Here is a 15,662-nt window from a genome sequence, read left to right as displayed (position 1 = left end):
AAACTGCACTCTAGAATAGTTGCATGCTATAAACATTCTAAAATCACTCCAACTCGGATTACTCGAACCCCTCCGTAACTCGAACCAGGTCCCATTTCCCTTGGATTTGACCCCAATTTTCAGTCATTTTAAATACTCGGTTAACTCTAACTCAGATAATTCGAAATTCCCTGCTAACTCGAACTAAATTTCGTTTCCCTTGCAATAATAGTGATCAAAATTTATCCCCAGAGAAACTAAAAGGGTGATCCTTCTTCTCGTGTTAATAAATCGAGATTCAAAATCCAAGTAAAATCGGTAAACGGATCGCTTCAAAGAGCTGATTTTAACTTGTATTTTGAATGGATTCTCGATTGATTGACAAGAGAAAAAGGATCACCCTTTTAGTTTCTTTGGCGTTTGATTTGGGAGCCGGGTGATTCCAATTTCTGGGTCAAAATCGGCTTAGCACTGGACGGGCCAAAAGTGAGCTTTCCACCCATGTTTTCCTCTTAAAACGTGAAACATTTTTCCCTATAAAGTCCCGTAATTTTCCATACTTCAAAGGTGTACAATTGAAGTATGGGACTCCCTCTAGTGTGGGCCACTAGAGGGAGTCCCCTCCCAGCCCCCTCCCTGCCTCAAAATTTTTCCAGCCTAGCGGTATGTACGTGTTCTCTATTTTATTAATTTTACTTGCGTAAATTTATATATTAACTCACATCAAGACGTGGTCGCTAATTGTAAGGTAGAAATTTATAAAGTCAACGAAAAGTTGATATAACACGCCAATAAATAGAACTGATCACTTTTGATTCAACAAGGGAATAAAAGCCAACAGTGCTATAAAATAATTCACCAGCATATTTGGATTAATTATTACCGGGTGAGGCTTATTTCGACTGAGTGGGGGCACTTACATGTAAATCAGTCACGGAAAGCGTATTTAGAAGCACGTGTGTTACATATATACTGCGTGACAAGCCAATCATACGGTTTGCGGCAACTCCCATTGTCCCGCGATCAATTTCCGCGATCATATTGCAGGCACGACAAAGCGTTCGTCGCCAGAACTGCCAGCGTCGAAGAATTATATCTGTGGGGAGCGAAATTTGTGCTGTAACTAGTGACGATTAGTGACAAAGCCGTCCCAGCGACTGGAGAAAATCTCTCAAAGTTAATGTTTATCATCTAGAGACCCGTTTATAAGAGTTTTTGCTGAGAAGTTTAGGGCTGTTTCATGCTGTTCAGTCAATGTTTCATCGAGCTTCCGGCTTAGTTCAAAATCTATTAATTTTTGAGGCATAAAACCTCTCAATTCAGAAGAATCAACTGTTGTCTACCAGCTGTGAGAGGAGAAGAACTTAACATATCCACCGAACGTTCCCGTCGCCGGAGTCGTTGAGTTATTTCAGGAGCAACCTTTCAAGTTGACACACAGATGGACAGTTTATCCTGAACGATGCAGAAATAACATCAAATTTCAATAGAAAGACTGTCTTGACTTCCGTTGACGACGAAGCGATTGCAGTTGGAGTTTTGAACTTTGTAGATGGAAGACATTTCTCATGCCTGCTCCTCACAGAAAACTGACGTGGGAATAGGTGAGTGAGCGATTTGACAACAGTTATGAGATCCTACGGGGGTGGGGTGGTGGTGAACGGTCCTGTATCGCCTGTCAGAATTTTAAATCCCTCACTGTTTAATCATACTTTACATCGCCTTAGTATTGCTGTTGAAATTTTGGCAAGAAAAGTTGTCTTTTGTCGTGATTTCATAATTTCTATGACTTCTTTTGCTTCTTTTTAGGCCATGTGGCCTGTCTGAATTTACCCCAGCAGGGCCTCAATTATGCACCTATCAATGTTAAGCTGCAGGAGGGGGAGGCATCTGAACGTAGCTGAGATTTTCTGTTCAAATGCCCAACCCCAGAGCATTAGTGAAAGTTCAAAAGAGTCACTAAACTTCAATAAAATGTTGTAAAAAATGCATGGTCATAAGTCCCCACTTCGAGGAAAATAATTACTGCCAAATCCCTTGCCTATGCTCGACCACAATCCCCCCCCCCCCCCCCGCCAGCAGCTAACATTGATAGGTGCATTAATTCCCTCTATACCATGCTATAAAGAATTCAGCCAATCAGAATACAAAAAGCCATTGTATATTCGACGGTATTCAACTCAACCTTCCCATCGTGCACTGTGATCTTTTGCCCCAGTGAAATTAGTCAGCATATTTTCTATGGCATGGTGTACAGCCAAAAATCAGGGAGGGAACGTCTGTGTTTTGGCTACCTTAATCGTGTTCCGCGGCGGGGTAGGTTTTCCTGGAATGTGTGGAAAATGATCTGATTGGCCCTTACACAAAAACTATTCATACTGTAATTGCCTTTAATTTATGCAGGCGATCGTTTTTGGCGTTCCAAACTATTTCTTACAGTCTTTTGCTTCTCACTTATTTCTGAAGGGCACATTATAATTAATGAATGATATGCAGTATTACTTAAACCAGGACAAGTTGGAAAGAGCCGTAGTTTGGTGAAGACTGTGGTCTCGAAAATCTCTGCGCTGAAGTTTAAAACCTCTAAAATTTGCCACATCTCACGTTAGTGCGGTTTGTTTTGGCTCATTTCGATTTAAAATGTTTGGCTTGGAAGGACAAGCTTTGAAATTTATCCGTGAAGGCGAATGACTTCTTGGATTTACTAATTGTGATTCCGGGCCCTGCCGTTAACTAATACTGTTGCACAATGTACAGTATTGTACGAATGACAGTGTCTGCGCAGGCTTTGCCGAAAACTATTGTAGCTAATTTACTTGGAGAACAAAGAAGGTTGGTTATTACAATGTTATTAGATTTTGTGCTGTAAACGTTATGCTTCTTGCATTTTATTGATCTAGCGCTTTGTTTCTTGAGCTTGATGATGTTTTATCTCCTGTGTTTATTGTGTTTAATATTTGGAACTGCATGATTCAAATTGGTCATCCGGATTATATCCGATATAATAGTTTATGTGAAATTTAAATCGATAACAGCAGGATACTGGAACACGACTAACATCGCCAAAACACAGACGTTCCCTCCCCGTTTTTTTTTAGGGGAGCGGGACGGCTGTACACAGGCTAACCCGGGGTGGAGAATGTTAAACAGCTAATTTCAAATGCTGCCTCACCTAGGTATGTCAGGTCTCTCATCCTCTACTTTAAAATTATTATTGTGATATTAGTGCACAAGTAAAATTACGCATTGCCTTTTGACATACGATTGAGTTCGACTGTTACTATTTTGAAATCTAAGTTAATTTAAGACATACCTTTTTAAGATAGCATATGACAATGTTTTCATATTTTTAATCTTTGATCGTTGAAAAGGGAAGGTCCCTTTTAGCAGGGAAGCTATTAGGGGTATTAATATTAGTAAACAACTGAAAAGTAACAATCACTGAGTAATTTTAAAGTTGTCAGCCTTGGAACGTCAAAATGTTATAGTATTTAGACTTTCTAGGGTTAAAATGTATGTGGTAATCGAAATAATATACCAAAGACAGGAAGCCCTGAAGTATTGTGAACCTTAACTGTATAATATAATTTTTTCTCCTTGTAGTGAAACAAGGCACACCCACAGGTGAAGAATTAGAAGAGTTGGGTCAAAAAATTGCAGGAGATTGGAAAAAACTTGGGCGTCGGCTGCTAGACATCAATGATGCAAAGCTACAAGAAATACATGAAGCTCACGACCAACTGTCTGAAAGGGGATATCACATGTTAAAACATTGGAAACAAGAAAAAGGTTCTGCTGCGACATACCAGGCCTTACTGGGTGCATTACAACATAAACTTGTGCAGCGCCAAGACTTGGCAGAGCAGTTTTGTTTCGTTCATGGTAATTATTTGCTCTGGAGAGGGGACTTCCATATGAAAGGGACTGATGAAGTGGACTCATTGTCTCACACTAAGGTTTAAATTAAGGTCTTACTTTGGGTGTTCAGGAGTCAGGACATAATGCCATTATTTTTAGCACATGAAGAAATAAAAATGTTCACTGTTTGCAGTCTAGACCAACCTGCAGGCACAAAAATTTTGTCTTTTAGGGTTCAAGAAAACTAATGAGCCAATATTTCCCAGATGAGTCTCCTTTAGGGATTTAATTCAAATTTTCCATCAGGCATCCATGTTCCCTCGGGTATTTTCCACATTGTTAAACTAATAATTGATGTGCTGAACTTCGCATTACGCAGTCTGTGTTCGAGCACTTGCAAGATCCAAGTGTGTTGTGCAACTGTTTTTGGGCAGGACACTTATATCTCTCACAGTGCCTCGATCTCTTCTCCCAGAAGTTTGTAATGGTAAGAAGCGAATTATCACGCCCTTCTCCCTAGCCCCTTTTAGAGTTTCAAATGTTGCAAACGATGAGAATGAGAATTAAGAAAAGAATCATTGCGAAAATCAAAAGAGGAGCAGAGAGAGAACCATGAGGTTGTTCAAGAAATTCTTAATATATATTTATACCTTTTGTATAGTGTTGTCTTATTATTGCTAATAAATTAAAAATGGGCCGTTGTTTTTAGGTTTCCTACGACACAAATAAATATTTTGGCTGTTCAAATATCAGCTGTTAACATCCATAACACAGCCCCTTTTAATTTGCCCCCAAGCATATCCATTGGAATCGATTGGATCCCCCTGATTCATTTCATTTTAATTAGTCATCATTACATATCTTTATAGGAACCTGTGCCATTCAGCTGCCAGCTGGTCCAGTACCAGAGGAAAAGGAGACGAGAAAAAACCCTCTTGCTACTGCAGCTACATGTGAGATTGGAGCTTCAAGCAAAGATCAAGAAGAATCAAGTAGAGTTAGAAGTGGTCTGAAACGGAAAAGGTCAAAACCAAATCCTGAACGAGGTACGTATAACAGCTGAGGATTTTATGTCAACGTTTTTGTCTAAATTATATTAAATGATATTCCAGGCCAGTTTAACTAAATGTTGTCTGACTTAACAATTGCTCCATATGTTTTCTTATTATTCTGTTTCTTAAACTCTCTTTGCAGGTAGTTGATTCTTATTATGTTGTAAAAATGTATTTTTATATTTTATCTGTTGCTCTTCTTTATTTAAGCTATATTTTCTGGCAATTGCCTCGACCCCTCTCTAAATCTCACAAGCCCAAGCCCCCACACCACCCCATAAAAAGGAATGGACCCCTATCTTGCAAGAAAACAATAAGCTAATTATTTTTTGCTGTTGTTTTAGGTAATTTGTCTTTCAAGATTAGGTGTGCTAGTGCTATTAGCAGAAACTCACAAGAACAAGATCCTCAACAAGCAAGCAAAAAGGTGAACAGGTATATGGGAGAGAAGGTTGACGAGGCAAAGAGAAAGTTTGATCTTTCTTCACTTGAAGGACTAACAGACCTTTACGCGTATCTAGTAGGACATCTTAACCTAGTGAATGTTGGTATCGTGAGGAGTAGTTTAAAAATTACTGTGAAGTGCCTTACTTCTGAGATTCTTGAAGAGCTCTGGAAAGATTATTGCTCTGGTCACCTAAACGCAGTAGCTGAAGAGTTCCTCATTACAGAGAAAGTTAAGGACGAACTTGATATGGAGACCATAACGCTAACAACAACTATTTTGGAGGAGGACTACTTGGCATGCAAATCGTCTTTAATGGAATTTTCAGGTACGTTGGGTGTTTACCATTTACAAAAAAAAATCCGGAAATACACGACTTTTCGGTTCGTTCCACTGGAAAATTCCCGAAATAAACGGACAACCTGAAAAGGTAGCCCCGTTTTCCCGGTGGAAATTTTCCAATGGAAATTCGTGTTCCATTTACAGATTTCTCGTCTTTCTCATTAGTCCCAAGCCTTTTTCACAGCCGGGTCTCACGGCTCCTCAACTAAAATGGCGGGTCAGTCTTATGTAAGTTCTTCATGGTTGAGGTTCAGGGTCTAAACGAGTGCTCTACTCAAGTATTTGCATCAGTTCTACAAAATATACTGCATCACGATAAATGGTAGGTAACCTGAAGCCAAACTTTCTTTGGGCAAAGCAAGTATATTAAATTCATCGATCGAATATGCTGACAAAGAACATTCAAAATAGAGTTACTATTGTGGCACAGGTAGCGTCTCATGAAAGTTGCAGCCGCTGCAATGATACTGATTTCCCCATAATCTTTTGAATTTATCAGATTTTTCTCGTCAACTATAAACTTTATGATTTCATTCATCACGGCACTTGAGTATAAACATCTTTCGCGGACGATTCGAGAGAGCAACAGAAACAAAACAGAGAGGAGCCTGTGAACGAATGAGACCCGTCTAAATAGAACGCACTCTTCCCAACGGAAATTTTCCGAATTTTTTTGTAAATGGTAAACACCCAACGTTGTTAATTTTAATAACGTACTCCCGGCCAGCGGCCCTAGCCTACCCCTCATGTTTACGCAATAACCTATGTTTCGATTTGTTGTCTTTTTGTTCTCCGGAAATCTAATCCCGCTTTTCGTCTACAGAAAGTGCAGAGAGGGCAGAGGAATGAGTGGATTGTTTTAAATCAGCATTACTAATAATCCTTCTCATCTTTAAGAAAAACATTTGAAAAGCCGAATACAAAGCCATGAGTGCAGTTAGCTTCCCGGTAGTTGTCTGTTGTCCTCAGAATTCACGTTACTTAGCTCCAAATTAAACCAAACATTTGATTTTTTTCAGTTGAAGCAAGTGCTGATGATGGACAGGTTGAGCTAAGAGGAGCCGTGGAATTGAGAGAACACGACTTAGAGGAACTCATAGAGCCGACAGGTAATTAAGAGACACTTGTCCAAATTGATAGCAAGGTAGAGACTTTTGTATTAAAAATAAACTTTTCAAGTTGTTGCTATGTTACCACAATATCTGTGACTAAGGACCTGATCTCTTAGATTAAAGCACTGATGACCAATCGGTCATTAATAACGTTACTGTAAAAGACAAGTTTTTTATGTGTAATTCGCTAGCTTAGTTATATTATAAAACTTTGTCATAAGTTTTACATAACAGTCAGAGGATTATATGGTCTTTCAAAATCGTAGTAAACAATTTCAAAAAGAAGGCACATCCAAAGCATTAGAAAATCCTCTCGATGATTTTTACATCCCCATATGAAACAACTTCTAATTTTCTCTGTCTCGGATTTTGGTTTCATTTTTCTTAAAAAAAACGCGATTGGCTATGTAGTGAGTAAGCACGTCAGCGAGGAAGCCGTCTTTCACACCAATCAGATCATTTGGGGCTACCGTCATGAACCAATCAAGCCGTTTCTAAAGTAGCATGCGGAGCAACTGCGTCCGCTTGAGAACAGATATCTTTGGTCCTTACATATCACTAACCGCCAAAAAGAAATTTATCGTTGACAGCTCACCACAGATAGTAATATAGATCCGTTAGTTTTTATCGGATACTTGAGAGTCTAAGATTTTTACGTCTAATTTGCGGAAAACAAAATAGGAGTATCGTAACTGAAGGCAGATTCATTCGTACCGTCCTTCGTTTCCTGTAAACATTTTGTGATTTCGCTGACCATCCATGTTGTAACGCATTCAAATTACTTTCGTTTCATTTGCATACTCTTTATAGGAACTTTTGCCATTCAGCTGCCTGCTGGTCCAGTACCAGAAGAAAAAGAGACGAGAAAATACCCTCTTGCTACTGCAGCTACATGTGAGATTGGAGCTTCAACAAAAGATCAAGAAGATTCAAGTAGAGTAAGAAGTGGTCTGAAACGGAAAAGGTCGGAACCAAATCCTGAACGAGGTATGTATGAGTTAAACAACAGCGGAGGACTTTAAATGTAAAAAGGTTTATTGGCTTTCATCACTGTCACTGATAATATAATTCGCTTTTTTGAAATCTGTTTCTGCTCAAACTCATCGCTTTTTCGATTTCTGATCGCGAAATCTTGCAGTTCGGCAGCTGGAATTTCTTGATTTTCCCTCTCTTCGTCTCCACAAGCTAGAAGCTCTTATAATTTCAAGTCATTTGAAGTTTTCTTCTTCGTGTTAGCATATTTTCCTGCTCCTCAGTAAAACATTTTATTTTGGCTTCAGTGAACTTCACGAATCGATAGCTCGCCATTTCCAACCGGCGTTTGGCAGCCTTGCACAAACAACCGTGGAAAGGCGGGAAATGACGTCATCGATATCCTCACTAGTGAGGATATGGGAAATACGCCGCTACAGTCCCGGATGCAGTTTCGTATGAATTTTACGAGTGGTCTATTTACCTACTAGAAGATGGTTTTCCATGTTCTATAAGAAAATAATGCACGCTTGAGGTCTAGAAAAGCTGCTAGTGGATGCCCGAGCCGTAGGCGAGGGCATTCAGCTGCTAGACCTCAAAAGTGCATTATTTTCTTATAGGACATAGGAAAACCATCTTCTAGTGGGTTTAGAATATAGCATTAAAAAGAGCACAGAACTTACAAGACTCGCGGCCGCTTACGGCATTTACAAACGCACGCAACATCGGTAAAGTGAAAGTTTAGTTTATTCTTTTCTTTGGCGGCTTCTTTATAAATAAACCGAGATACCATTTCATTCATATTTCCTATTTATAGTCCTTTCTCCGACTACCAAAAGATTCTCACAGAGCCGACAAATCTAGTTGAAATATTTACGCATTCAAGTCATGTTGGTTAAGCCTACTTCAATTTCATTCAAATGAAAAATTTCCATGCGTTCGTTTCGCAGCAAGTTTTTCAAATTCGCCTCTAATTTCGATTTAAAAAGAACAAAAGTGGAGTGTTCTGTCTTTAGATTGTGGCTAAAAAAGGTTTCTTACCTCAAAGCGTTTCTAGAGTCCGGCTTGTTTTGCTAAATAATTTCCAATCAATTTCGGGCAGTTCACGGCAAAATAGCGGCGTACACAACTCCAAAGAAAAACAAAAAATTTCAACGATTCTTTCTTCATCTGTCGCTTCCTTTGGCACTGCCTTACTTCCATTTAAGCAAGTAAAACGTTTCTGGTAAAAACTTTCTGCTTTAAAGCATCGTTTAAACAATAAAACAAGAGAATAGAGGCGAAGTTGTTCAGCGAAATTCGACAAACAATTCGCACATCCGGGGTACCGGGCTTCTATAGTTTTCAGCTATGTTCTATTTAACAATTATAGTTCACCACTAAATTTTCTCCGATTCTGATTGGTTTAAATTGAACACGTGACGCGATAGTGCCCGTCCGCCGGAGGGCACTATCAGCCCATAGTGCCCTCCCGTGAAAAAATGCCCGGATCGATAGTGCCCGCCCGTGACTGTTTTTTGTAAACAAGCCGCCTGCAGCTAAAAAAACCCAACCAAATTCACTGCATTTAGTGGGTTTCTCGTCTGGTTTTGTTTCGTTTATTAAATTTCGGCTTTCAATTGAGTTTTTTTATCCTCAAAAGTAAAAATAATTTACGATGCTTGTTTTTGTATGTGCGCGCGGAACAAAATTTAGTGGTGAACAATAAAAACAATAGAGTGTTTCTGTCTCGGAACTATCGGTCTGATAGTTGCCCCTTGGAAATTTGATGTTCTTAAAACTAGCATATTAGCCCTCGAAGCTTCGCTTCTCGGGCTAATATTTGTATTTGTTTTTACAGAAACACTCTATTGTTAAAATAGATTCCATTTTGCCGTGCGTCTGTTCAGTTATAGATCACAGATGACGTCAAAATGTGGTAAGAACAAAAAAAGTGGCCCACGAGCCGCTAGGCGAGTGGGTCACTGTTGTTCTTACCACATTTTGACGTCTTCTGTGATCTATAACTGAACAGACCCACGGCACATGTGTGGATATATATGTTATTTGCCGGCTGGGAGGTCCGTATTGGGAAAAACTGTACCCTCGGTCTTGAGCACGGCCCTCGGCCTGCGGCCTCGGGCGGTACTCAAGACCTCGGGTACGGTTTTTCCCAATACGGACCGACCTAGGCCGGCAAATAAAGTTTTTATTTTTTTCCTACTTTAATTTGTTTGGAAAAGAGACCGCGAAATCTTTGTTTGCATACGCGCGGATTTGATTTCAATGTTGAGTCCGACTCGATCGACGAGCAAGAGTGAAGAATTCTGTTTGCTATTTAATTCGGAATAAAATAGCTTCGTTTAAAATGAACCGTAGTCAAGAAAGGTTCAGCATATTTAATTTACACTGCAGAGAATCGAGAAAAGCAAATAAAATCATAAATATAGCACACATAAGTCACAAAACTTAACACATTTAAAGCGATTTCGGCTTCCCGAACAATTCCCGATAAATGTTTGAAAAGTCTAAAAGAAACTTTGCTCGCAGGGCGTTTATCCTATTTCTCTTGACTCAAAAATACTCTTTGATTGAAAAGCAGTTTTACAAGCTATTCACACTTGTATTGAACAAATTAATAATCTCTGCAATGATTTCCAGCAGAATTTTATTCTGATAAACAGTGCCAAACTGAATGAAATGCGTAACTTAATGTCTACGCACAGCACAATATTGTGATAATTAATTTGTCCGTTTTTAATCAAAGAATCTCATTTCCTTGAATGATGGCAAATAGTGCTTTGTTTTTAGCGAAAAGAGACGGATAAACAAGGCAGTTTAACTCTTAGAGGGAGTCTAAAAACCGGTGAAGTTTACCGCATGCACAAACAACGGCAAACTACGAACGGTAAACTACAAATCAATTTTGTTGAGAAATAAATAAATACTCGCCTTTTGAAGAACTTTGAGGCCTTTAATTCCACGGCTATTTTGTCCTTTTGAATTTACAACGGTTGGTGAACAGTTATTTCGATTTTGGAGAGCAAAACGTTCATGTGTTTGTTAGACCGACGTTGCAAAACGATTTCGCGCCGTGAGGGGTCCGTACGCGGGGTCCGGATGGGAAAATCCGGACCGCTGGAGCGCGTGCAATAAGCCAATCAGGTTCAAGGATTGAGGATTTCGGACCGCTGAGATGCTTGAGAAAAAAATAAAAAAATGATATCCACACATGTGTGATATCATTTTGACCAGTCGGCTCGTAGAGTTTGCCATGTTCTAATGCTCAGTGAGCCAAAGTTTATCGATATGAAGTCGAAAAATGTTCGGATCTTCCGCGGCAATCTTCCGTAATCTTCGGAATTTTTCGGAAAATGTTCGGAATCATTCGTACGATCTTCGTACAACATTTTGAAAATCTTCGGAAATCTTCGGAATATGGTCGGAAATCTTCCGAAAATTGTCTAAAACATCGTCATTAGTAGGTTTATATAATAAACAGAATAATACATGGTTGCTTGGATATAAGATATTTGAAGTTTATCTTCTTATCGATTTGAACACTCGAAGATAAATTTCATATCTCCGCGCAACCATGTATTAACCTCTATGTCTAAGCTTTTTATTCCGGTATTCCTACGGTACACGGTCACGTAGTTGAATGCGACATCTGTCGCGCGCGTCTTTTCCAAAAGTACTGCCACATATGGCTTTCCTCCCGTTGGGAGGAAAGCTACTCGTTATTACTGCTACTCGCTACTCGTTATTACTGCTTTATAAGAATATCTGACGTTAATGATAATAAAGAAAAAATACTTTTATCCTTGAATTTTTATTTTGGCTAGTGAAAATTCCTTTCTGTGAGGCTCACATTAACATTGCAAGCGGAGATTGCGCAGTACGGACTGTAAATCATTTTTAAGTAGAACAATGCTCTGTGGAAGCTAGCTGTTTGTACTTTTATTCAAGGAACTAAATAGCACCATTTCGTTTCATTGTGACTGACAAATGTAATCTCCGAATTTGAAGACCTGTTTGCGTTGTGCGCAGTATGGCTTTCATTCTAACAAGGTTAAAGATTTCCTGTGCAACAATCAGGCTCTTCAATGAACTTTTGGAACCAAATATAGGATATATACCTTACTTTGCTAATTTTCGCTGGTACTTAATTTCGCGAAAATTCGGGAGCAGAATTTCGCGAGTACTAATTTCTGCGATTGCAAGAAAAATTAGAGCAAAAGTCTATTAAATTTCGCGATTTTGTCAGTGTGTTATGGATCAGTCGTCAAATACTAAGGAACTACTGGAAATATACAATGGTTTGGCTCAATGAGAGCCTGCAAACAAAGAGCCTGCAAACGGAAACTTTGGTGACTATACTAAAGACGTTTTGACCGATTTTTTAAGCTGAAGAAAACAGTAATCACAGGAGGGGTGCTAGTTAAAAACAAGACGACAATATATTTTCAAGGGTAGAAGGGTTATCGTTTTGATATATAATACGGTATTAATTTTCGCGTGTTTAAATTTCGCGCAATGTTTTCTTTGCGCGTATTAAATTTCGCGATTATTTTGAAATCGCGAAATTTACTAAGAATTATTAACCAAGCTCCTGGGCCGTACTGCGAGAATGGCCGAATTTATACTAGTTTTTACTAGAGACGAGTTATCCGTCAGACGGATAATCTGTCTAAGTATAAATCTGAAGACAAATTTTGACGAATAATTTGTCTTTACCGAACACCATCTTGAAATAGGCATCCATGAAACCCTGCGAAAATATGGAAACCAATCCCTTTTATGTGGCCGTCAAAACCCTCTTCGTTTTCCGTCTAGATTAAATTTAGAGACGGATGATACATCTAAGACAACAGTTAAATCAGCATGAGACGAATTTTGCTCCATAATTCGTTTAAGCACCGAATTTATACTTGGACGAATTATCCGCCCGAGAAGGATACTCCGTCTCTCACGGATAATTCGTCTCTAGTGTAAATTCGGCCAATATTGGCCCGAGGTATGGGCGATACAGCGTGGTCAGTACAAAAAAGACCGAGGGCCAATGTGGAGATAATATGTTCACTGTTGTGAGCAATGTATAAGAGAACATGCGGCCCAACAGAACGATTGCATAATGACGCTGAATTTTCAAAACAATATGTTATTAGAAAACCTCAGCCTCGCAATGACGATAAGAGAAATCCTTTGTTTTGAAACATAAGTTCGAGGCTAACATTTTCTTATGTATTGTTATTGGGCGCCATTTATGCAATCGGGCTTGGACCGGCAATGGAGCAATCTGATTGGTTGATTTTAGTCAATGGCCCCTGACTACCTTACTCGAGTAATGAAGCTAAATAGGAGTCATGTACTTAAAGAATACCTAAAATCTATATTAAGTATACAAAATTGATGCGTATTTTTGTGAATTGAAAACGTTTGCAGAGGAGGAACTACCTTAACTTGGAGTCAAGCATGTTGATGTTTGGAGTACTGACGCCGGTTTGGGTACTGTAAAGCACGACAGAGGAGACCTGCAGCAGGCCAAGGAGCATTATAAACGTGCTTTAGACATTGGGCTGAAAAAGCGTGGACCTGACCATGTTGACGTTGCGCGTACGTACAATAAGTTAGGTACTGTACATTATGACTTGGGTGACCTGCAGCAGGCCAAAGAGCATTATCAACGTGCTCTAGACATTCGCCTGAAAAAGCTTGGGCCCGACCATGTTGATGTTGCAACTACCTACAGTAACTTAGGTGTTGTACAGCGTGCCTTTGGTGACCTGCAGCAGGCCAAGGAGCATCATCAACATGCTCTTGACATTCGGCTGAAAAAGCTTGGACCCGAACATGTTGACGTTGCGCGTACGTACAATAAGTTAGGTGTTGTACATAGTGACTTGGGTGACCTGCAGCAGGCCAAGGAGAATTATCAACGTGCTCTAGACATTCGGCTGAAAAAGCTTGGGCCCAAACATGTTGATGTTGCACGTACGTACAATAACTTAGGTACTGTGCAGCGTGACTTGGGTGACCTGCAGCAGGCCAAAGAGAATTACGAACGTGCTCTAGACATTCGGCTGAAAAAGCTTGGATCCGACCATGTTGATGTCGCAACTACCTACAGTAACTTAGGTTGTGTACAGCGTGCCTTGGGTGACCTGCAACACGCCAAGAAGCATCATCAACGTGCTCTAGACATTCAGCTGAAAAAGCTTGGATCCGACCATGTTGATGTCGCAACTACCTACAGTAACTTAGGTACTGTACAGTATGCCTTGGGTGACCTGCAGCAGGCCAAGGAGCATTATCAACGTGCTCTAGACATTCAGCTGAAAAAGCTTGGACCAGACCATGTTGACGTTGCGCGCACGTACAATAGCTTAGGAAAGGTACAGCGTGACTTGGGTGACAAGAGGAGAGCTTCCATAGGGACGTCAGATTCAGGAATATCCTCTTTACATGAGTCCGAAAAAAGTTGTTGATGTCCTGCGTACTTACACCAACTTGGATGGCATTTGGATCGTGCTTTAGATATCCTTCTTAAGAACCGTTCGGCTGATTTTCGTAAGAAGTACTGATCTCTTAAAAAACCTTGTAGAATAATTTGAAGGCATCGATTGTCTATCGAAGATCTACATTAGACTGAAAAATGAAAAACTTTAATAGTTCGGGTAGTATAAGAAACATTTTTGTAAGAACTTTTATGGTATCAAGATTAAGATTAGAATTTTGCCTGCCGACAACAGAAAACAAGCGATTATTATTTTAATTATCCCACTGCTATGTTATTGACTACTCACTAACCTTATTTTGAAGCATGTTTTAAAAAGCGAGGCTTTAAGAATATTATAAATACCTGTTTCGTACAATACAGATACCGTGCTATATTTATATTGGTCTAGCGTGTTATTTGTACACTACCTGAATAATAAAGTGTTCTACATTACTATCCAGGTAGAGTAGCTTTCGCCCGCAATTTTTACGCGTTCCTGAAAAGGTGGCATGTGTATAGCACTGTTATTTTTGATCAGGAAATGGAAAGATACTGTTACGTTAGCAGAAGGCGTCAAATTGTGGCGCGATTAATGTGACAAACTCGCCATAACCCCTTAATTCAGTTTTACAATATAGTGGCGTTTATTTTATCCAGTTTAGGAGGCGAAAGAGCTATTCTCGCTAACGAGTACACGGAAAAACTAGTTTGTTATAAAGCATTTAGAAAGCGACGAGAACACTTATTCACAAAAAATTCAAATTTAGGTAGAGCAGAAGTATAGTTAATTGCCAAATACAAGGCCTAAACTCACGTTTTCAAATAGTAACATTGTATTTCTCCTCGTTAAATAGTGTCAAATTTGGGTTTTCAATAAAAATGACGGCATTCAAGTTAGACCCCAAGACAATCTGACTTCGTTTTTCATCTTTACGATGAGTGAAGAATCATCACAGTGCGGTTGCCTCCGAGATTTGATGGGTTCACTGGATTGCCTCTTTCCTGTGTGATTGGTCAGAGTGATCATTGGTTCCACGACACTCAATCAGAAATCGCTCTATACTGACTATAAGGGGAAATGTTATTGAAACTTTGCATGTTTATGAGTCAGTAGCGACGATTAGCAAAACTGAAATAAAACTAAAGCAAAGAGTATTTTATATTTATAGCTTGCTGTTCGACTACCTTTCGTATTGGTGGCGATGACTCAGCTGGCTAAAGAAACGTAAGATTACTTGGGGAATCACTGTTTTTGTTATTTCAGGCCAATTTTGTTATGGTATGGCGATCAGAACAAAATCATTTGTAGTGGAAATTTTCAGTTTTACACGTACTCTTATTAAAGTTCGAGCAAACTAAACGTGCTAAAAATGTCAAATGCAACATCTCACCTTTGAATTTCTACTTTGAAAGGGGTTTGTTCT

At 39.4% G+C, this 15,662-nt stretch overlaps 2 protein-coding genes across 2 annotated transcripts in view; both read left to right on the top strand.

Annotated features, from left to right (window-relative positions):
* Window positions 1–15,662, top strand: part of LOC144641270 (uncharacterized) — a 157,509-nt gene that overhangs the window by 96,576 nt on the left and 45,271 nt on the right. The window lies entirely within an intron of this gene.
* LOC144641264 (uncharacterized) lies at window positions 13,202–14,332 on the top strand (the record flags this gene model as incomplete). The annotated part of the gene is made up of 1 exon (XM_078500296.1): window positions 13,202–14,332. A coding segment is annotated over one exon (1,026 nt), but the record flags the coding sequence as incomplete, so codon positions are not given.

Source organism: Oculina patagonica, unplaced genomic scaffold (assembly GCF_052425735.1).
Source record: "Oculina patagonica isolate OP01 unplaced genomic scaffold, crgOcupat unplaced8, whole genome shotgun sequence".
Classification (NCBI taxonomy): Eukaryota; Metazoa; Cnidaria; class Anthozoa; order Scleractinia; family Oculinidae; genus Oculina; species Oculina patagonica.
Note: the sequence above shows the minus strand (reverse complement) of the source record. Positions and strands in the feature narration are given on the sequence as shown.